A 23,872-nucleotide genomic window follows, 5' to 3' on the forward strand; every position below is an offset into this window, starting at 1 on the left:
TTTCATTGCACACAGGTGGTGTAGTGACAATAAAGGTTTATTATTATTATTATTATACATGTTTTCATTTATTAAAAAGCAATAGACTCACAGGAGGCGGGGCGCAATGAGCACAGCTGACGAAAACAAAAACCACTGGATTTGCTAATCGTGCAGTCAACAGTTAGCCCCTCGGAAATGCGCTTTAGATCCCGTTTAAAGCTGCACTCCTAAAAACACACAGTTACTAGAGAGCAGGCGCTTGGGGGAGCGGGCCTTTCTCGGGAGTAAATGTGCAGGGGGTCGCGATCCGCTTCTCCTGGTAAGGCTGAGCTAGACAGACGCAATACACACACACCCCGGTCCCTGTAGCTTTGCCACCTTTTCTCCGGCCTTAGTTTCTGTGTCTGCACGAAAATAAAAACCCAAGCAACCGAGATAATAATAATATAATAGTAATTTATTATTTATACCCCGCCCATCTGGCTGAGTTTCCCCAGCCACTCCGGGCGGCGCCCGATCAAATGTTAAAAACAGTACAGCATTAAATATTAAAAACTTCCCTAAACAGCCCCTTCCTCTGCTTGGGAGGCACGCATCTGGCCGACTTTTCCCTGCCGCGCCACAGCTTTTAAAGAGGCTTTTCTCCCGCACCCCAAGGCCGGCGCGGAAAGGAAGAGCGCAAACGCCGCCGGCGCTTCAGGGCGTGACAAGGCCGCATCTCGGCCTCCGAAGCGCCTCCCGGAGCGGAACAAAGATGGCGGCCGGCCTTCTCGCGCCCATAATGCTCCGCGGGAGGCCCAGGCGACCTGGCGGTTCTTCCGGACTCGGGGCGGCGGCGGCCTCAGCTGGGCATCGCTGAGAGAAGAAAGAGGGCGAGAGGACCGAAACTTATGTGAGAGAAAGAGGGAACGGAAGGGCTTGTCCGTCGCGCTTCCCTTCTGCTAGAGGAGGAGGAGGAGGAGAGCCATGAGGCGCCGGGCGCCGCCGACCTCCTTCCCGCTCCCCGCCCTGCTCCTTCTCCTGTTGGTCTTCGGGGCTCCCGAGTTGGGGGCGCTGAGGCACCCGGCCGCCCCTTCCCCTCGGCCCGCCCCACAGCACCGGGGCAGGCACCGGCCGCCGCGATACGGTGAGTTATTTGAGAGAGAAAGAGAGGCGGACTTCCATAGACCCTTCTTTCCCCCAGGCACTTTTGGGGTGCGGGTGGGAAACTTGGGGGGGGGGGCGCCGCCAGCCAGACCTGCTCCCCTCCCCCTTCCCCTTATCTCTCTTCAGGTTAATAGAAAATTTAAAATGGAGAATATGGGATATGCTGTGTTTGGCGGGGTTTGTGCTGGGAGAGTTTCAGGCTGCCCTCCGTGGCTGCTCCGAAACCAGCGTGCTGGAGAAGGAAAGCCCAGCATCCGAGGTGTCTTTGGTGGGGCTTTGGGGTGGGCAGGTCACATACTTCTGCAGTGGCGTAGCGTGGGTTGTCAGCACCCGGGGCAAGGCAAGTAATTTGCGCCCCCTAACTCGTGGATTTGAGCCCCCTAACCCTAACCCCCAGATGTTGCGCCCGGTGCGGCCGGACCCCCCTGTACCCCCCACGCTACGCCACTGTACTTCTGAACATGCTTACTCGGAAGTAAGCCCCACTTCGTTCAGTGAGGACTTGCTCCCAGTTTTGGCGTGCCTAAGGTCTGCAGCCTGAATCTTTTTTTCTCCCACCCCCCACTGCTGAATTCATAGAGTGGGTGTAGTGTCTGGGTTTTGGAAACTCTGCAAACTGAGAAGCTGCCCAGTTCTTTCGGTTTGGTGGGGAGGGGGAAAACCCCAGCCAATCTTAAAGCTGATTGCACTAGAGCAGGGTTTCCCAAACGTGGGTCTCCAGCTGTTTTGGGGACTCCCATCATCCCTAGCTAGCAGGACCCAGCGGTCAGGGGATGATGGGAATTGCAGTTCGGAAACAGCTGGGGACCCAAGTTTGGGAAACCCTGCTCTAAGAGAGCAGGGCTGGATGCCAGTTGGACTGCCAGCTTCCATCAACCCCCCAGAGCCAGCGTGACCAATGGCTAGGGGCAGTGGGAGTGGGAGTCCAACCATGTCTCTCTAGGGCACATGTTCTTCTTCCCTGTTCTGGGAGCATGGAAGGAAAGATACACAGTGCTGATGTTGCATGAATGTTAAATAACTGTAGTATTAAGCCTGTGAGGAAGTTCCTGGTTTGCCTCAGTGCTTTGTGGGAGGAAAAGGTTATTGTACAGAGGAAGGGGCTGCTCAGAAAGTGTTGTTGTATTTGACTACTATTACTAAGTCAAGAGCTATGGCTGCATATAGTACTGGTGAGCTCTCATTGTTATATCTGTATTGGATTTGGTCATACAGGGATCTGAACCAGGTCCTGGACTTGGTGATGGGCAGAATAAAGGCCCTTAAGCTTGAAACTGAATCCTTACAAGACTGAGCTCTTGTTGGAGGGGTGTCTGTGTATGGGAACTGAGCAGATTGCCTGTTCTGGATGGGGTTACACACCCCCTGAAGGTTCAGCCACATGTGTCACTGGAGATCCAAGTGGCCACAGTGGTGTTACGTACCTTCTACTGGCTTTGGCTGGTAATCCAGCTATGACAGTTCTTCATCCAGGATAAAGTTACTATTGGTAACTTTAATAAAGTGCTCTGATTGGGGCTTTTATTGAGGTTGATCTGGTAGTTGTAACTGGCACAGCATGTAGTGGTTAAGTTGCTGACTAGATCAGCCAGCTGTGAGGATGTTACCCCTATTGCTTAAAGCAGGGACGTCCAACTCCTAATAGACTGAGATCTACTCACAGTATAAAAAAAAATGGCAGTGATCTACCCATTGTAGTTGGATGGAACACTGTTGCTGAGCTTTTTTTTAGGAAGCCAAAGTTGTGGAGCTTTTTTGGGAAAGCCAGAGTTGTGGAGCTTTCATTTGGGGGGGGGGCGGTGTGTGTGAAGGAGATCACTGAAGGGCCAAAGATCTACCAGGAATACCCCATGATGTACCAGTAGATCGCAAGCCACCTGTTGGACACTCCTGGCTTAAAGCATTACATTGGCTTCCAATTTGCTCCAGGGTTGGTCGAAACTGATGTTACTGGCATATAAAGCCCTGAACAACCTGGGACTGGGTTACCTAAGAGCATGCCTTTTCCTGTATAGGCCTGCCTGTTCTATGAGATCACTAGAGCAGGTCTTCCTGGTTGTCCTGCAGCCTGCATAACTTATCAGATGACAACCAGAGGAAGTGCTTTCTCTGCAGTGGCATCCGACCTTTGGGATCATTTCCCACTAGGTTTCAGGCAAGGTCCAGCCTTGCATGTAAAATTGGCATGTCTTGTTTAGTGTAAACCATCCTAGAATTTTCAGTGAATAAATAATCACACTTTCGTACACTGTATAATTTCTTGTTGATAAATGACAATTTATGTTTAAATAAATAATGTACAAATCAGAATCATCACTTGCATTTGTATCCCACATGGCAGATAGTGAGTGAATTGTGTGTAGAAATTGGGGCCCGTGGTGAGTTGATTATTTATAACCTATGAGAAATTCAGGGATGTTGTAATAATTGCCTTCCCAATTGAATGAATGGATGAGTAATAGAGGCTACAACTGGTACTGTTCATGAAAGGTTGCTATGGATCTTTGCCTCTAACAGGAGTGCTCTTATTTGAGCTTCCAGCATTCTCCTTCTCCAGGATGTTATCTTTCCTAAGGAGGAGAAGGAACTGTTAGGAGCAGGGGAAGGAGAATTTCCTTTGACTGGCAACTGGCTCCAGTGTGTGGCGACTTCCTAGCTCTAGGGTGATGATGTGGTAGCTGAGGGGTGGGGAGAGGGGGCAGCAGAGTGGGGGATAGTAAGGATTTGGGGTGGGGAGTGCGGGCAGCAGAAGTGGGGGGGGGGGGTTGAACACAAAAGAAAATGGATCAGTGAGGCTGAGGAAATAAGCAGACCAAGCTGCTTTGAAAGATGGAGAAGAGAAATAGGAATCTACCCCCTAATAGCTATTTCTGAACCCCTGGTGATTGTCAGGGAGGCTACAGGCTGGCTGCCAAGCCAAGGGGATCCCCAGCTAGGCAGGGGATTCATGGAGCTCTGGAAGGAAGACTAGGTGCAGGTTACTGTATGGTTGCCAAGCAGGCAAGGTGCTAAAGATACTCTGCCCCAGATATGTATGTAGCATGCAAATGCTCACTTCTGTCTCTAGCTTCCATCTCCACTCCCCGCTTGGCTCCTGCTTCCTTTCTTGTCATTCCCCTCTTTATTCTGTTGCCGCTTCCTTTCCTCTGCTTTCCTTTCTTCCGTGTTCCTATTATATTATAACTATAACTGTTATATTAAATATAGCACAGGATTTTTACATTTGTTGCATTCACAAAGAAGTTTGGAGATGCTACTGTATCAAAGCTGCATGCTGTTTGAAAGTGATGCAAAGTAGAACAAATCTGAACAATGTTGCAGAAAGAAGCCTGTGCATATTCCAAATTGTTCTTCCTTCCTTGCTTCTCCCCCACCTCTCACTGTCCTTTCCATTTCAGCTTTCCCTTCTTCACCACTCCTGCCTCTTGTTGCTGCTGCTTCCTCCTCCTCCCTGCACTCATAACCAAGAGCCAGGATGCTCATTTGGCTACAACAGTCAAAATGTGGCTCATACTGCATTTGCTCCCTGCTCTTTCGCTCCAACACAAGTAGAACAGCTTTTTGGGTTGTTTTTCTTTTACTCCTCTCCTTTTCTTAAATATATTATCTGTATACCTTGGGAGTTCACTCTACTCTACTGTTACCTTGCGTGTGTGTGTTTGTGGTGTCATTTTGGCTGTATAACAATGACACTCATCTCTTCCTCTGAAGATTGGAAGTAGAGTTGCAGATGCACCACTCTTTTCCTGTGGTAAGAGGCAAGTGGTGGCCATGTGATAAACAGCTGTCTCTCATCACCTAAGAGCTTCAATTTTGTATCTGAATGTGGGGAGTGGGGTGACACTGTATTGCAGCCTACAAAAAAAAAATGCTCATTCCGTTTTCAGGGCAGGGAAAGGAAGTTGCAGTCAATTTTTCTCTTTATTGTCAGTACTGTCTTTACACTTGTAGTTCCCAATTTCACATGCAGCAATACACTGAAGCAATGTTGAAGTGCCACTAGCTCGGTGGAAGAGCATCTAACTTTGCATGCAGAAGTTCTCAGTTTGATACCGGTGGATCTGTTTAGAACAGGCTTCCTCAAACTCGGCCCTCCAGATATTTTGAAACTACCATTCCCATCATCCCTGACCACTGCTCCTGCTAGCTAGGGATCATGGGAGTTGTAGGCCAAAAACATCTGGAGGGCCAAGTTTGAGGAAGCCTAGTCTAGTTTAGATGAACATTGTCTCACAAGGCAGGAAAAGACTGACCAAGAGCTGCTGACAAACAATGCTGGGTTAAGTGGAAGAAATATCTGATTTGGCGTAAAGCAGCCACATATATTCATCAAACAATATTTTTTTAGTGCCCTTGAGTGTCTTCTCATTTTGTGGGAAGGAATGGATAGGCAGTTGTAGGAGCAAATGCTGGTAGCTGATTACTTTAAAAAATTCTCTGGAATGGGGTGTGGAGTGTCTGGTTTCATTTCCTGGTTTTGCCATAACTTCCAGTATAACAACTTGCGTTATGTGTGCATCATGCTTCTTGGGCATGTGGTTTCCACACATCTCTCTTGAGAATAAAATCATTGACTTCTAAAGCACCTGTTTCTGGGCTTACTTGGAATAAAAAGACCTGGGGAAAATATTCCATACAAGAAAAACAGGCACTATTGCTTGAATGCAAGGGCATTCTCTAAATTATCTTTACCCTGGCCTTTGACAGTTAAAGTATTTTGTTTTGTTGAACCTACCTCTCTTGCTTGATTTATGCTGCTCTGCTCCATTTGGAATGGCGTTGCTTGTTTTAAGGCTTCCCCTGTTTTTAGATTTGTGTATTGTTGTAACCAACTGAGACCTTAAGTTGGAGGGTGGGTAATAAAACTTAAATAAATAAAATAATGAGTGTTCAGACTATTTAGAGCTGAGCTATGCAATCTGCAGAACTCGGGTGCTGCTGCTTGACGGGACCACTTTTGACTGGAGGTTGCAAGTGGCAGATTTGAATGCTCTCAGTGTTAGCATGTTGGCCATAGGCTTTAGCATGACCTTCTCCCTGGGAGTGAAGTTTTGGACATTATTTTGTATAATCTAAACATTTAAAAATATTGAATGATATGAAGAAATGCTAACACAGAGGTTAATGTGTGTGTCAATAAAAGCATTCAATATGCTGCTGCTAAATATATATCCCTCTCCTTTTGTCCAGTTGTTGAATTCTAAGAATAACTGCTTCCCTTGAAAATAAAATTAAAATGTTATTCTTGCAGTAATAAATCTGCAGTTGTTATACCTGAAATGGACAGAAAATAAATGGAAACAAATTGATTTTAAATGTCACATTTTTAATTTATTTACGTAATGTGTTTGTTTGTCTTACGTATTAGTGGTTTAAACAAGCAAACATTTATAAAAGCCATTTGCAATTACTTTTGTAAATGCCAACTGTTATGGAAAGGTTAGAAATTATTAGATTTTTCAGTTGAACTGATCTAAATACTGCTGCTCTTCGGAACAGATGTAAATAAGTCATTAACGTGTCTCAGTGTAGTTTATGATTAATGACAAGTAGTTTCTTGATCAGGTTTTCAGTCTTGGGCATATTATTGGTCTTGGGATACTATAGGCATGTGGAAGCTGGATTTTGAAAGTTGGCACTACTTTGACTTGGGGTGATCGCCTGGACTTAGATTCTTGACACAGATCAGCCTTTCTGGAGACTTCTAGATCCTAACTAGATACTATCTACCTTAGCATACAAAGATGTGTGGTTGTGAGGGCTGATGATGGCTCTATACTTGCCTTCTGTACTACTTATGTACACTAATTGGAACAATGTGTAAATGGGATAACTCTGATGTTAATATTTGCCGCTTAAATACAGAGATTGATGGCCAGTTAAGCAGTGGCAGGCTTTAGTAACACATTTGGCAAAGGATGATTAATGATGTGGATGGCCAAAGTGGAATCTTTGAACATGTAATTTGCATAAATACCTTTGGGGTTTAACAGAAGTTGAACATTTCTGCTAATAGGCTGATTCTAAGTTTCTTACATATTTTTAACCCTCACGATGAAAATATCTATCCACAATGAACACAATGAACACCAGCAAAGTGTGAAGCCCTAGGTTTTATTGTTCTTGTTTATCATCAATTTGTTAGTACGGTAGGTTATATTCTTGCTTTGTGAAAAATGGAGAAGAAAGTGGGTTAGATGGGTTAGATGACTAGAGAGAGATGAATTAGTACATCTTTATTGATAAAAGCTATGCATTAGAATGTGGTTCCTCAGCTCTTTGTGGAACCATCTATCTATCTATCTATCTATCTGCCTGCATTTTTTCAGTGGATGTATTTTGTTTTATTTCTATGCTACAGTACAGTAATCCACACTCACCAGGACTTTTCTTGCCCAAAGAGCCAATTTGAATGTTATTAGAAACCTCTGGTTATATTTTTGAGTCACTGATTCAGACTAATGCTTTATCCAGGGGAACTTGATGACTGGAATGATGAAATGGTTCACTATTTAAGTAGTGGGAAAGGGGAATCCAAAAAATAACAAATTTTATGACTCTGTTTGGACATAAATGGAAACCAGTTTCCTGCTATATGAACAAGCCATAGCAAATTTCAGGCTCAGGTTACATATTTCTACTTCCTCTTCCCCTCTCCTCTCCTATGGCTGCAAGGAGGTGCTTGTAAACTTCTACTTTGTTTTTCAACAAACCACAGCTCCCCATTGCATCTTAACTTGAGAAGCTGTGCATTGCTTAAACTCTAGGTAGTGAACCAGGATCAGAAGCCACAATTTGATCATTGTTGCTTCTCATGAAATAGAGTGAAAATCCCTCAAGTTTAGCTCCTCAAATTCAAACATAATGGAGAGCTGTGGTTCATTTAAAATTGGAAACTAAAGTTCTGAGCTCCTACTTCATGTGTGCAAAAGCAGTAGGGCGGCAGTGGAGTGTGTGAGCTTGAGGCATGCCATGGCTGATTGATGTGGTGGGAATTCTTGTCTTTTTATTACATCTAATAAGGACATTTTTCTAGCTGTTCTCTTGTTAAGCCTTCTATTTCTTCCCCACAGAGAATCTGGAATCTGTTCTCTCAGACTATGATATTCTTTCGGTGTCAAACATCCAACAGCACTCAGTAAGAAAAAGAGACCTGCAACCAGAATCCCATATAGAGAAACTCATAAGTTTTTCAGCATTGCATAGGTGAGGCATCTTTAGTGAGAAGTTTGACTTAATATTTTCTTACTGATTCCCTTTAAATTGTTGATTTCTGTGTTTTCTTCTCTTTTTACGTATGCTTTTTTCTCAGTTCTGCTTTAATTTCAGTAATTGGCTTTTGTTTGCATTGTTGGGAGGCCTATAGATTAACAAATTTATTCAGATTATCATTAGAATTCTGTAGTCTACAGTTGCCCAAAAAAAGGTGTCTGTTCCCTCATTATTGAATGTTTACCAATTCTTATGCATCTGACTTTGTTGAGAAAGTAGACTAGCTGTACACAGGAACAACTGTGGTAATTAGGGTTTCTGAACACCAAATCTTCAAAGAGGAAGAAAGAACTAAGAGTGTGGAATCATTCCAATCAGCAGCTACTGCTCTCTTTTATAAATCTACTCCCCACTTCAGCACATACAATGTATTTAAGCAAAATTGTTCAATTTGTATTATGTATGAATTTTAGAGCATTAAGCCCTCCCCTTGAACAAACACAGTAGGTAGAATCGACACACATATTAAGAAACCCTTTTTTTAAAAAAAGTGTTTTTAAAAATACATTGAATTTTCCATAAGGCTCACCATCACTATCTAGTGTCACATTGTATATTGTACTTAAAACACACTTAAAACGTATTAATTGCAGCTGTATGGCTGAGTCCAAAGACTCAAGGTGTCTCTGAGCTAGGAAAGGGGACAAGGGTTCGGCCTCACAGCTGTGCTGAGCCTCAGGGACTCAAAGCACCTCTCAAGCTCAACTTGATACCAAATGTAATATCCTAGTGTATTTGGAGCCATTAAATGTATTTGGACACCAAATGTAATACCTCAATGTGTTTGGATACATTAAAAATATATAGCTGATATAAATCTCAAAATTAAATGGAAGCAAATTCTTTTACAGGCATTTTAAATTATACTTAACTTCAACTGCGGACCATTTCCCCAAAAACTTTCAAGCACTTATAGTGAACGGCCAAGGCAAGGAAACTGAATATCAAGTACAGTGGCAGGAATTTTTCACAGGACATGTTGTAGGTGAGTATAATAAGTTGTTTTCGTTGGGGTGGGGAGAGTATCACTGGATTTTTGTATTGTCATAAAGAAGTGTTGAATTAGATCTTGAACTGGCATTCTATATTATCAGGAGAACTTCAGACATTGTTTTTTTTTCTTTTCTTTGTCTTTTTGAAGAACTTTAATATGCATCTTTTCATGCAAAGTCAGAACACAGCAATCGATTCGTAGCTTGGAAGAGAGAAAACAAATGATCCTCAGTGCTGGCCCTTATCCTTCTTTGGAGGGAACAACGTATACTCAACCGCAAGAGCTACCACAAAGGCTGTAAATCCCCATTTGAATCCTTTGCGGAGAACATCCATGATAGTGACAGGTTTTGCAAAGGTGCCCATGTACCTCCAGGCTTCGTTGCGAAGCCATGGATCCTTCAGACCACGCCGAGCCAACCTTTCTTGGATATCTTGTAAGGGTGTCCCCTCTACTTTCCATACTTTTGGATCAGGATATTCCACTTTGACCGGACCATGTTCATGACCATGCCCCATGTTTCTGGAGGCTCGGTGACCCCTTTCAGCAGGACTTCAGGGAGCCTCAACTTCAGACATTGTTATTGGTTTTAAGGAAACTAATCAGACCATTTACAAATGGTGCCACGTAGAAGTAATTGAGTTTATACCTCTTTAAAATAATCCTTTGGGGGCTCGTTGGCAGATGATCTGTGTGAATCAGAACCTCAGAAGTTTAAATAATAACCATAAATTCTTGAAAAATTGATCTGAAATGCTATTGTCTCTAGTATATATTTGTGCATTCACTGTTTTTCTTAAGGACAAAAAGATGTTGGAAGTCATTTGATTCATGGTATGAGTGTGAAGTGAAATGCTTGAGACTAGGAGGAAGTTATTAATTAATTAATTTTTAATTAATTTATTATTTGTACCCTGCCCATCTGGCTGGGTTTCCCCAGCCACTCTGGGCGGCTTCCAACAAAGATTAAAAATACATAAAAATGTCATACATTAAAAACTTCAGATGTCTTCTAAATGTTAAGTAGTTGTTTATCTCTTTGACATCTGCTGGAAGGGCGTTCCACAGGGTGGGTGCGGCTCCCGAGAAGGCCCTCTGCCTGGTTCCCTGGAGCTTTGCTTCTCGCAGTGAGGGGACTGCCAGAAGGCCCTTGGTGCTGGACCTCAGCGTCCGGGCGGAATGTTGGTGGTGGAGACGCTCCTTCAGGTATACTGGGCCGAGGCACTTTAGGTCTTTAAAGGTCAACACCAACACTTTGAACTGTGCTCGGAAACGTACTGGTTGTTAAATGTTACAGCTGATGCTCTAGGTTCGTACCCAAGTTTTCTTTCCTCCTCTCTCTTTTCCTCAGGTCAGAGCAACTCCAAAGTTACAGCACACATAGGTGAAGACGACTTCACAGTGAGGATCAACACTGCTGAAGAAGAATATAATGTTGAGGTACACCTCTCTATTGGAATCTAGATGCAGACAATATGAACTTTCAGTCACGTTGCGTCATGTTGTTTAATATTTCTAGGAATGGAATTGCTGTTCGTTTTAACCCTGTGTCAAATGTTTCTGCCAAATGCCTGTGGCTCTGTGGACTGATAGAAACAGCCATATTGACTGGGATGCTCATGTGAAATACTACATATGCAGGCAAAACTTACATTTGGTTTATGTACTGACCGTGCTGTTCCTTAAGGCTGGTGAACTGAGGCCTTTTGGTCAACTAATCTATTTAGTCTGCAGTCCTATATACACATATATATCTGGGGATAAGTCCCATTGAACTCAGGGGAGCTTCCTTCTAAGAAGACATGTATAGGATCACACTGTGAAAGACTTAGACATCTGTTTCTCTACCTGTAGCCCTTGTGGAGGTTTCTCAATAATACACAAGATGAAAGACTTTTGGTCTACAGATCAGAAGACATCAAGGATTTCTCACGATTGCAGTCCCCAAAAGTATGTGGCTATGTTAAAATTGAAGAGGAGGAGGAGCTTTTGGGTGGAGAGCTGAAGGAGAGTAAATTAAATAAAGGTGAGTGTTAAACTGCTTGCAATAATCTTTTGCAATCGAACTAGAATTTTTTACTGTACATTAATGTATGTAGTGAAGTGAGTCTTATGGACACTGAAGAGACAGAATGCATACTTCCTAGCACACTGAAAGAGACTTATATGTAATTTTTATTTAAGACAGGCATAAAAACGATTAGGGCCGAAGATTTATACGATCTGAAGAGAAACCAGAATATTCTGACCCTTTGATATGGAGAGAGCTTTTTCCTTACACTTAAGCAAAGCAATTATTTCCGTATTAAAAAATGAATAAATAATGAGAATAATAATAAATGGACTTGCTGCCTTTGGCCTTCTTTATGATACAGTAAGAGAGAGATTGAAAAATTAGTACTTCTTTAAAAATATGCTGGTGTGTGTTAAGAACTGAGAGCTCTTTTCCAGGCTATGGTTTTATGTGATTGCTTTTTAAAAAATACATCACAGTCCTTTAGCTTGCAAAAAATAATAATGTTGAACAACGTACTGGATTCAGCAAATAAAATCATTTCCTGAAAGCATACGTTAAGGAGATCTTTCTCCTATTTAAATTTATTTAGTAATGTTATATGGTACATTGAGATTTTCAAAGAAGTTGTATTAATACAATCATTTAGTTTTGCTAAAAAATAAACACAAACATTCAGAGGTATATATAATTGAAATTTATCCTCTTACATTTGGGTATTTTCAACATGTTAAAAAAATGTAAATAATCTCAAAGACACAGTATGTCTCCTGAAAATCCTAACGGGGCCCTAGGTTCCACAAATGTCCTTTGTGATATTGCCCTATAGTCGATTTACATGTTTCCTTGTTTTCTACAACACTGAAGCTAAAGAATTATTTGTATACGGCACAGGTTTTAAATTCAATCTGTTAATGTAATACAGTGGTACCTCGGGTTACATACGCTTCAGGTTACAGACTCCACTAACCCAGAAATAGTGCTTCAGGTTATGAACTTTGCTTCAGGATGAGAACAGAAATCACTTGGTGGTGGCGCGGCAGCAGCAGGAGGCCCCATTAGCTAAAATGGTTCTTCAGGTTAAGAACAGTTTCAGGTTAAGAATGGTCCTCCAGAACGAATTAAGTACTTAACCGAGGTACCACTGTATTTTATCATCAAGTCTGTACAGTGGTACCTCGGGTTAAGTACTTAATTCATTCCGGAGGTCCGTTTTTAACCTGAAACTGTTCTTAACATAAGCGATGTCTTAAATGGTGACAGCAACTTGATATCTCTTTAATTGTCACAATAGCAGGTGTCCCTCGAAGAAAAAGAGCCACCCCAGACCCTTTGAAGAACACCTGCAGGATATTGGTGGTGGCAGATTATCGCTTCTTTAAGAACATGGGCCGTGGAGAGGAAAGTACTACAATTAACTATTTGGTAAGTGTTCTTGTCTGCTCTTGATTCCTTGATGAAATATGTAAAAAAAAACTCTGTTGTAGTTAGAAAGCTAATAGAATGTCACTGTTAGACATAAGAAGAGTATGTTTAAGTATTATGTTATGGATATGGGTGTGTTTGTGTAAAGCCTGATTTGGGCTAGAGTGCAATAATTTCATTTCACTTTTAATTTGTACACCGCCTTTCTATATTACTATGCACAAGGCTGTTTGCAGCAACAAAATATGCAACAAGGAACACACACCGTATAATAATCTGATCCAATACAAAAAGTCATAATGAAGCATAACTTTAAAATGGAGCAACTTAGTGGTACCTCAGGTTACAGACGCTTCAGGTTACAGACTCCACTAACCCAGAAATAGTACCTCAGGTTAAGAACTTTGCTTCAGGATGAGAACAGAAATCATGCAGCGGAGGCACAGCAGCAGCGGGAGACGCCATTAAGAACAGTTTCTGGTTAAGAACGGCCCTCCAAAACGAATTAAGTTAACAACCTGAGGCACCACTGTATATGGAATAAAAGTAATAATCTATAATCTATTATATTATAATAGTACGTAATAAAATTAAACTCTCAAAACATCAGCAAATAATAATTAAATCGAAAATCACTCTTAATAATTGCAATAAATAACTACTAAACTATGACCAATAGAAATAACCTCAAGTCACAATGCATAAAATGGGCTCTCTTATGCTTAGAGTTTGTGTATCTTGTTACTTGGGGATACTGTTGATCCAATTTGATTTGCTGTTTCCTCCCACTATCTTGTATAATGTGTTTTAGCCTGAATGGCTCTCTAAATGCTGAACAAATATCATAACAATGTGTATTCTGAAAGGAAGCGGTCATGGTGGTTGCACATGTTGCTTTAATTTTATCCTCTTCCTCTCCCGCCCCCCCCCCCCCAACCAACAACATTGGCAGTATTGCCTACTAAATCAGAGGTGGAGAACCTGGTTGGCTCCAGATATTGCTGGACTCCAACTCCCATCAGCCCCCGCCAGCATAGCCAATGACCAGGAATGATGGGAATTGTTATCAATCTGTGCCACAGATTCCCCACCCCTTGTACAGAACTTTGGAAACCTCTTTCAAAGCTCCGTGAAAGCTTCCCTTGGGTTTTTCTTTTCTTTTCAAGTGTTAAAATATGTTTCAGAATCTACTGACAAGAGACTGGATTTGAATAACTTCTCCCTTTTCTGTGCCTAGATTGAATTAATAGACAGAGTGGATGACATCTATCGAAATACATCATGGGATAATGCAGACTTCAAAGATTATGGCATACAGATAGATCAGGTATTTAGAAAATACTCTTCGGATAATGTTCAGATTTGATCACAGTGTATTTGTGTGTGTGTGTATACATACGCACACCATTGAATGCAATGGACCTTATGAAAACATAGTCAATAGTAGTACAGAAGAGCAGGCTAGAGTGTCATTGATAAAATTCTTCATCAAGAGAAATCCAGTTCTGATGGTACTCACGAACGATGTAAATCGCAATTTTTTGCTTGATATGTTTAATTATACAAAGTTGCATCAACTTCTGGTTTACTGGAAATTCTGGGCAGCTTTCCATACACTCCCCCCCCCCCATTTATAGTCAAAAATTTCTGCCTATAACTAGGATGTTCAACTTACAGTAAGTTTAAGGTGCATTCAGCACTGATTCCATTTAACGGCATGCTTATTAGGTGCACAGCGTAAGCAGAATTCTGACCTAATTTTCTGAATCATCTGAATTATAAGGAGAAAGCAGTGTGTGTATCAAAAAAAATTGCTTACTGAGGCATCTGAACTAAATTACTTAAATTATTTATATATCTTTTGAATCTAGATTATTGTTCACAATGAGTCACAACCTGTACGTCCCGGGGAAAGACACTACAACATGGCAAAAAGTCCTCTAGATGACCGTGAGGATGCTTGGGATGTGAAGGAGCTGCTGGAGGTAGGCTGTGTGTGTTCTATGATGGATACAATGCAAGCACCCCACTTATTAGAAAGGCTTGTCTTTCTAATAAACTGAATGCTTACTACAAGTAATACAGCATGCTTACTAAAAATAATACTGTGCGTTAATTATTTTAATCCAAGAGGCTTATCTAGGAGACTCCAAGTACCCAAGTACTTTATTTCAGGAATTTTTTTAAACTACCTGTTAGTAACTACAATTTAAAAATGATTGAGGGCAAGTCACTGTTTTTAGACAAGGATGATGGACCCTGTGATCGCTATTGAACAATGCTGCAATCTGCAAAGCTTGTTAACCAACAGTGTCTCATTTATGGAGCAAAAATGTTCTCTAAACTGTGTTTGGCACATTTCCCTCTTCACAGCAATTCAGTGCTGATATAGCAGACAGAGCTGCTCGCGTGTGCCTTGCGCATCTCTTTACCTACCAAGACTTTGCTCTGGGTACTCTTGGACTGGCTTATGTCGGATCTCAAAGGCCAACCAGCCATGGAGGCATCTGCCCAAAAGGTAATGTTTTTCCCCATTTAACAAGTTTGCTTATTGTTTGTCAAATTGCCTAAAGATAAGTGTACATCCAGGATATGTACTCTTTTAAAACGGGTTGGTGGTCTGTAGATTTACTCTGTATCCAGAGGCTGTTCTAGTGAGCAGGAGTTTTGCTCAGCATCCCTATTGCATTTGCAGTATAGCTTCTTCATTTATGGTATCCAAGTTGTGTTAGTGGGACACATCATGGGTGGGCAAACTAAGGCCCGGGGGCCGGATCTGGCCCAAGTGCCTTCTAAATCTAGCCCGCGTGTTTTTACATGAGTAGAATGTGTCTTTTAATTTAAAATGCATCTCTGGGTTATTTGTGGGGCATAGGAATTCCTTCATTCCCCCCCCCCCCCAAATATAGTCCGGCCTCCCACAAAGTTTGAGGGATAGTGGACCTGCCCCCTGCTGAAACAGTTTGCTGACCCCTGGTGTACATCACCAGTCCAACACTATGCGTTACTGATACTGTTAAGAGACAGAGGATGCATTAATGAGGATACAGATTAGGGTTGTTTTTTCAGGGGTCATGGTGGTAAAGGGCTTGAACTGGAGAAAAACCTATATTTCCCCAAAACGTCTGTCTTTCAGCTATCTAGCATATCGTAGCCACTGCTTATAAGAAAGAAGTTCATGGTATGTGTCTACACACTCCAGTGTGCTTTAATGCACACATGCAGTTCCTCCCCAGTGACTTGGTGGGGTTGTGCCTTGAGGCTACTAAGACAGGAAGCAATAATTTGCAAAAGAGGTGGTTCAAATGTAGGCCTGCCTCTACTTGTGAACATTTCACCTTCTGTCCAGTTCTTGCTCTGAATGCCACCCATGTCATAAGGTCGCCACCAGGGTTAGAGAATATATTCATCTCAGCTGAATCTGATAAGCCACTGAAGACTGCAGATGTTCTCAATTTTAGGCAACAGGCAAGATTATCAAGGCTGTGTAAATGAATCTTAAATGCTGTAACATGATTTTCTACCTTTTTTTTTTTTTAAAGCTTTTCCTAGTCCGAATGCTGGAAAGAATGTATACCTCAACAGTGGCTTAACCAGCACAAAGAACTATGGCAAAACTATCCTTACAAAGGTATTGTAAGGAGTTGTGGGAAGTGGTTTCTTAACATGCCTTACAATTCCCTTAGTAGCTTCTGAGTTGATGCCCTATTAGATCTATTTTTTATTTGTCCAGTTGGTTATTTTCAGTTGGTTTCAAAGCTTGTTTTCTGTAAGTCCTGCTTGATATTTTTGAGAACCATAGTTACCTCTGTGAGCAATTCTGTCCCTCTTTGGAAAGCTTTTGACCTTTTGGTGCCATTGTCAATCTGTCTCTTGGCCCTTCTCCAATTGTGCTGTGAGATTAAATTCTCTCTTGCACTTCAAAGCAAGCTTTGGGCATCTTTCTTTGAAATATTTTATTTTCTCCATACATGTCCAGTATTAATTCAAAAAGGATTGTTTAATTAGCTCCAATTAGACACGTCTTTTTGCTTTTATTAACATGGGTTAGTGAGGAGTTCTGGTGTTACACTGCCGTTTTCAGTTGTGTCATCACTGCCCCCCCCTCCACTTGAAGACATGATTATGAATTATATTCACCTTTTGCTGCACCAATAAAATTTGAAGAACTTTAACTACCACTAGTGAGCAATCTGGCCGTTTCTGTGTGTTAAAGTAAAATTATCTGGTAGTCTTACATTTATAATACAGGTATTTAGAGCACTACACACTTCATGAGCTTCTCAAAGGCAGCCTATAAAAGACTGTGTGATGTTAGCCCCAGCTACTCTGCGTGGCTCCCAACAGATTAAAAACAGAATAAAACATCAAACATTAAAAACTTCCCTAAATGAGCATGCTTCTTTTGTGTATATATTTTTATAAGGAAGCCGATTTGGTTACAACTCACGAGCTGGGACACAACTTTGGGGCAGAGCATGATCCTGATGGCTTGCCAGAATGTGCCCCCACCGAAGATCAGGGAGGAAAATATGTTATGTACCCAATTGCTGTGAGTGGTGATCATGAAAACAATAAGGTATTTTTTAAAATCTTCTTTCTTTCTTTCTTTTTCTCTCTACCTCTGTGTGTGTGTGTGCATGCATATATTACAAACCTATGTAGGCAACTTGGTTCCCTACATATGGTAGTGTTGAATGGAAAAGGGAAGGAACCTGGAGGTCATTATTTTACTTAATATTTGCATTGTCAAGCTATTTTTTTAAAAATTATTTTGTAAGGAAGGACCAGTGTGGCAGAGGTTAAGAAAAGGAATGGACAGAGGAAAAGATGTCCAGCTGTAGATCAGGTTGTGGATGGAAGAGGAAGGCTAAGGCCTAGTATACATTGGAGTTATATGCCAACCAAGTGTCTACCCTGCTTTCTGAGTTCTCACCAGATACACTTGTTTCCTTTGAATTTGCAGGCAAGAAGGCTGCTGATGAGAAAGGAATAAAAAAAAATTACCAGTCTCTGGCAGTTGAATTCCGTACCATATTTTGCACTTGTGCGGCAAAACTAATATTTATATATAGGTTTGCACAATCCTGAATTAGTAGCTCTCTCACCACTAATTTGTTTCTTCCTTTTCTTATCGACACTTTCAGATGTTTTCAAGCTGCAGTAAAGAATCCATCCTTCGGACTATTGAAGCCAAGGCGCCAGAATGCTTCCAAGAGCGCAACAACAAAGTATGTGGCAACTCCAGAGTGGATGAAGACGAGGAATGTGACCCAGGCCTCTTGCGTCTGTACATTGATCCTTGCTGCACATTTGAGTGCAAGCTGAAGCCAAATGCCAAATGCAGGTGAAGGGCCGAAATATATTTCCTACAAAAGGGGTGGTGGTGGGAAATGTGAGGCTGGCAAGAGAGTTTGTTTTCTTCTTTTTCATAGTTGGGGAAACACATGATTATGCTTCTTTACTTTTATGATGCTGTTTATTTTAATAACATACATTATGTGACATGAGTTTAGTGAACAAGAGGCTAGTCCTTTGAGTAAACTCAGATAGCTCATATTTCTGTATTATTGAATTGTTGGTTGTCAGCTACTTAACTCGTAGCAAAGATGTAATTAAATATTATGCCTCTTTTTTATTACTGGTGGGGTAATTGATGATTGCATGTCTAAATTAAGCGTATAGATAAATATTTTAGAACTGCAGTGTTTGTGTGTGTGAGTGAGAGAGAGAGAGAGACGAAGAGACATTTCTGACCCTTCCTTCTACTATGACTTTGGGTTTGTAATCCTGAATATTCAGATGTCTAAGTTTATTCTTTCTCCCTTCTCATCCCCTAGTGATCGCAACAGCCCCTGTTGTAAAGGATGCCAATTTGAAAGCGCACAGAAAAAGTGCCAGGAAGCCATCAATGCCACCTGTAAAGGAGAGTCCTATTGCACAGGTACATCACTGTAGTTGTTAGTTACTCATTCACTTTTTGTCTTACGCATGTTTAAAAAAGTGTGTGCATGTGCATCTTCTGCTCTTTCCTAATTTCCATTTCCATCAGTACAGCGTGTTTACCTTGTTTTGGAATAATGGGAGTTACTTAACCTTAACGACACATTTTTAAGGCTGTCCCAAGAAAGGTGCATTCTAAGAGATGCATGTTTCTGACTTGGGAATCAGCTGCCTGGGCGGGGGGAGTGTTTGCATTAATGTGTGGCATTGCAATAAAGCAAAAATGCTTTGGCAGGCTGATTCTGGGATGTTACACATAAACAGGCCTTTCCTATAGAACGTAAGAGTGGAGCTTTTTTGGCTCTGGGAACCAGATCTTTATTTGGATCTACTCCCGCTGGCCAACTTTGACAGGTGCCGTTGGAGTTGTTCATCCTGTATTTGGCTCTTTGGGCTGTGCTGATCATAGAATTGGCAAAGCCCTTTTTTCTTATGACCATCAGTAGATGGGAAGCAGGGGCTGGGGGCGAGAAAGAAGCCTGCTTTTTGCAGGCATCAGCTGCGTGCGGGAGATGTCCTCCTTTCAGTGGATGCCTGCAAAATCTAGTGTTGCCTCTTGGCATCTGTAGTAGGAATCTTCTTGAGGGAAGTCTTTCAGAGAGACTTGCTGTGTGAAGGAACTTGTGAGGACCTCTTACCTGTCCTTAGCAAGCCATAGAAATCCCAAACATGTCTGCTCAGAAGTATGTCCTGTTAAATATACTGGGACTTCATCCCAGGTAAATGGGTTAGGATTGCATCCTTACTTTGTTTATTTCCAGATATTCGTATCCTGATGCAGGGCTAATTCTCACTAAATCTCTTCATAGGCAATAGCAGTGAATGTCCTCCTCCAGGGAATGCCCCAGATGACACTGTCTGTGTGGATTTGGGCAAGTGCAAAGATGGGGCGTGCATACCCTTCTGTGAGTGGGGGAAGAACCAGAGTTCATGCGCCTGTAACGGTAAGGAGGGTTCCCTTACACGATGAGCCAGGGCTTATTTGAAATTGAAAACTGATTGCTCAAGCCACAGGCATAGCAAAGTGAAGGAGAGCAGCATGCATTTTCCCTTTAGAGCGCTGTTTCATTAGCTAGAGGTAGGTAAGGTCTCCTATTGTCTGTGCTGGGGTCAGGTCAGGTAACAGCTTGAATGAACTGCCAGACTTTGTTCAACTCTCATCATCCCTAGCTAGCAGGACCAGTGGTCAGATTATGGGAATTGTAGTCCAAAAACAGCTGGAGACCCACGTTTGGGAAACACTGTTCTAGAGCTTTGGTCAGATGGTAATGGTAAATGTTTCTCTGCCAGTGCAACGAAGCTGTCTTATATCAAGTCTGACCATTGGTCAGTCTAGCTCAGTATTATTGGTAGAAGCTCTCAGGTTTCAGGCAGCAATCTTTTCCAGTTGTACCTGGAGACACCAGATAGAATATTTGGCCTTTTGCATTCAAGGCATGTGTTCTGTGCCCTTCCCCAGTTCCCTGTCTACTCATTTACTTCTTGACCTTGTTTATGTGGCAGAGCTAGTACTTTCCAGTGCCACTCTTTGGAATAAAATGTTTTATTTGGTGTTGTTCTTGTTACTTGGGACTGATTGGTAAGGAAGCTTTAAATATCTGTTGCAGAGGGACTAATCCTTGGATATCTCCATTTCACTCTGGGTTTGATGAAGTTCCTTTTTTCTTCTTACCAGAGTGGAGGGTGCCGGTTCTTATAAATTTTAAGTTATCTGTGTTTGAGTACCATCAGGAGCTTGTTCCTAGAATAGTGTGGTCTTCAAGAGTAGACTAATGAATTGAAAAGCTGTATGATCAGCAAAGGGAAATTACTTTTTCGTAAAGGAGTAATGCATAAATATCCCAAAAGCTAACTATGAAGTTGCATGTTTAATTTCAGAAACGGATAACTCTTGCAAGGTCTGCTGTCGAGACAAGGATGGGAGATGCAGCCCAACTGTTGATGACAACCGGAATTTCCTGTATTTGAGAAAAGGAAAGCCATGCACTGTGGGATTCTGTGACATGAATGTGAGTGTATACAGGGTTAGGATAATATTTTTCACCTCCTCAAAGCATATTGGTGCAAAATCAGAAAATAGATCACTGTGAAATTTTGTTCTTGTCGCATCATGTCCTAAAATTGGTCCCACAGCAAAACCAAAATGGTCAGCTTAACACTGTTACTGTGGTTTTTGCATCATTTGCCTATTTTCTGGTTCTCCCCACTATCAATCTACCTTTCCTCCCTTTCTCTTTATCAATATCCATAGAACCACTCAAGTAGTTTCATATACCATATGGGACTTTAGGCAGATTTTTAAGCGGTTTGTGTTTATTTGAACTGGCCACCTAGAGCAAAGTGTCCAGTTAACACCCATTGAAACTACTTAATTTCTTAAACAACGGTGTGAATCTGCTCACTAAACAGTGTTAGTTTTACAGCTAAATAGAACATGATTTACTGTGTGTCATTTTTATTACCAGGTTTTGCATCTCTGTTGCACTGTGTACATTTTGCATTTTCTTTTCTTTTTTTAAGCTATGGAGGGAAATGTATTTAAAATATTCTAATATAGGGTCTCTTGTGACCAGTACCCATGGCAGTTTGATAGATTAAGTATTGGAATATAAGAAGCTGCGCACTGGGCTATTCATCTTTTTTTTCCCCTGCCCACCATGTAAACTCCATCCTCACAAAAAAGAAATACTCAAATACTGATAGATATTGAGTAGAATGTAATACTTGCTTTTCAACACCTATGCTTGGTTGGTAGACTATAAATATTCATATTTGGGAAATAATCAAATTGGTTCCTTGTTTGCTTAGAAAATCTTTCTCTTAACTCAGTATATCTGGCAGAGGCAAATACATTGGTAAAATTCAATTTAAATTTGAAAAACCACTGTTTTTTATGCATTATGATCTACTGTTCAAACAAAACAAAATTACTTTTGGTTATGCCTAAAGTAGGCCTTCAGATTGCAGCCGAAGTGTTTCACCCACACAATATTCTTTGCCCTTTCCTCGCAATGTGACGCATGGCTGGTGCTCTTGGTCACACTTGTACTGAGCTCATAGTCATTTCATCAGGGGAAGAAAAGCCCCTTTTAAAGAAAGCTCTGTATTTCTGCTCATGTCCAGCTGCAGTCTTAATTCACATCACATTTTCCTTCCAGAAGCTTCTTCAGTGTTACAATAGCATTGTCAAAACAAATCGACTCTGTAAGTTCCTACCAATTCATGCTGTGGCTTGAGCCTAAATATTAGGTGATAATTGACACCCAAGCACATAAAGGGGCTTCCTCCCGATCTTTACATACCCTTGAACCATAACTCATTCCTTCAAGATGGAATGACTGAAATTTACATTGCATAAAATGGCTTTCTAAGAAACATTATGTCTTGCAGGGTAAATGTGAGAAGCGTGTGCAGGATGTGATCGAGCGGCTTTGGGTTTTCATTGAGCAGCTAAGCATCAATACGCTAGGTAAGCTTCCCTTGAAATCCATAAACCTGTTCTTAACCTTGCTGTTCTGCATTCAGTGCCTTTATCTTTTGATTTCAGAGTGTGAGCATTAAAAGCAGGTGTTTCGGTTACCGATTTTTATGTCACCACGGGTAGTGGTACTTAATGTTGTTTTGTAAGTGGTAGCAGGAAAGTGCAAGGCTGTACTTCAAGGTGTGTCTGAAGATCATACGTTGCCAAGCTGAGAAGATGCTTCTGAACTCATGATCAAATCTAATGACAGTGGGTGCAATACAACTTGTATGGCAGTACAAAGCATACTGCTGAATACTTCAGTGACCTTGATAACACAACACAAACACAGGTCATTTTTGCATATTGTAGTTGAACTGTAGCCTATTTTGCTTTAAGGTTTATTTTCTAAGCACGTATCTGTTGAGAGAAGAAATCAAGCATTGCCTTGCTTGGGTCATCTGTTTGGTGAGAGTTTGCTAGCACAGCATGAAGGAGATGGCTGTCACAGAGAGAGAGAGAGAATCCTTCCACGAGAAATTTGGACACAAGAGTTCAAATTTGCCTATCTTGGCAAACAGTTGTTGATGGGCCTGAAATTGTCTTTAAAAAAATTAAAAGCTACCTAAGCCAATGGTAGCCACCCCCACCACATCTTGTGACCACAAATGACTGAATTGATGTGTACATGCATGCACTTGTTCAGTGTAACAAACAACATTGCAGTGTGGAATACTCCACTCTTTTAGCCAGCTGTGCTTTACACCCGAACACTCCATTCCATTCCACTGGACTGTGTTTGAGGGGTGATTCCCTCCTGTTTATTTCTGTATTCTTTTATTTCTTAAAACCTTGGGGCTCCTCCAAGTCTTCTGATATCATCTCAGTGGCTACATAAAGAAGCAGCTTGGAGACTGGGTTCACTATTAGCATAGAGGGAATCAAGAACTCCCCCCTCCCCATCTTGAACTTGCTAGTAATCAATTTCATTGGGTGATGCTGGGTCCTGGTACTAGGGGAGGGACACTTTATTCCATGCTTTTATAATGCTCAGATTGAAAACAAATCTCCAGCTTATAAATGCACGGAATAAAGTGTCAATGAAAGAACTCCCTCCCATAGTATGAGGAACCCAGCATCACCCAATGAAATTGATTACTAGCAAGTTAAAGTATATTTTACATTTGTGGAGATAAAGCTCATCAATTGGCTCAGCTGAGTTATTTATTAAATGTTTATTTCATGCCGGCAGCACGCTATGGCATTGTACAGATTAAAATACTTAGAATGTTAGATCTAATACTGATATGGTGAAGACAATTTGGTCACACTTAATTGATTTCTGCATGTTTAGTTAAGAAGAGGAAAAGAATTCAGAGTAGTCTCTGAGAATGAAACTATCAGCTGGTTTAAGTCACAGCAAGGAAACACATTGTAGAATCTCTTTCACTAAAGTTATGTAAAAACATTTTTAAGGCCAGTTAACTTGCTTGTGTATAACTTGTTTCCCCCTCAGCACAGGTAAAGTAGATTTCCAGAGTTACAATCCTACTATTTGAAAGTTGGCAGGTAATAA

General features: G+C 41.4%; 2 protein-coding genes across 3 annotated transcripts in view; one reads left to right on the forward strand and one right to left on the reverse strand.

The window, feature by feature from the left end:
* The window catches only part of ADAM17 (ADAM metallopeptidase domain 17), a 27,435-nt gene continuing 3,563 nt past the window's right edge, over positions 1 to 23,872 (forward strand). The window contains exons 1-16 of one of the 2 annotated variants that reach the window (XM_083431614.1): positions 1 to 1,108; positions 8,202 to 8,334; positions 9,252 to 9,385; positions 10,746 to 10,834; positions 11,249 to 11,420; positions 12,703 to 12,833; positions 14,071 to 14,160; positions 14,705 to 14,818; positions 15,207 to 15,351; positions 16,376 to 16,464; positions 17,260 to 17,412; positions 17,981 to 18,180; positions 18,674 to 18,777; positions 19,646 to 19,780; positions 20,715 to 20,845; positions 22,227 to 22,305. In XM_083431614.1, the coding sequence (XP_083287740.1) occupies positions 949 to 1,108; positions 8,202 to 8,334; positions 9,252 to 9,385; positions 10,746 to 10,834; positions 11,249 to 11,420; positions 12,703 to 12,833; positions 14,071 to 14,160; positions 14,705 to 14,818; positions 15,207 to 15,351; positions 16,376 to 16,464; positions 17,260 to 17,412; positions 17,981 to 18,180; positions 18,674 to 18,777; positions 19,646 to 19,780; positions 20,715 to 20,845; positions 22,227 to 22,305 (2,059 nt within the window). In that variant the 5' untranslated portion in view covers positions 1 to 948. The remainder of the gene's footprint in view (positions 1,109 to 8,201; positions 8,335 to 9,251; positions 9,386 to 10,745; positions 10,835 to 11,248; positions 11,421 to 12,702; positions 12,834 to 14,070; positions 14,161 to 14,704; positions 14,819 to 15,206; positions 15,352 to 16,375; positions 16,465 to 17,259; positions 17,413 to 17,980; positions 18,181 to 18,673; positions 18,778 to 19,645; positions 19,781 to 20,714; positions 20,846 to 22,226; positions 22,306 to 23,872) is intronic. The other variant, XM_083431615.1, reaches the window with a different exon arrangement.
* IAH1 (isoamyl acetate hydrolyzing esterase 1 (putative)) overlaps positions 12,091 to 23,872 on the reverse strand; it is a 27,019-nt gene continuing 15,237 nt past the window's right edge. The window contains exon 8 of the mRNA XM_083431826.1: positions 12,091 to 12,517. The gene's annotated coding sequence lies outside the window, so the exon portion shown is untranslated. The remainder of the gene's footprint in view (positions 12,518 to 23,872) is intronic.

The sequence above is a fragment of the Podarcis tiliguerta genome, assembly GCF_965153285.1.
Source record: "Podarcis tiliguerta genome assembly, chromosome: 3".
Lineage (NCBI taxonomy): Eukaryota > Metazoa > Chordata > Lepidosauria > Squamata > Lacertidae > Podarcis > Podarcis tiliguerta.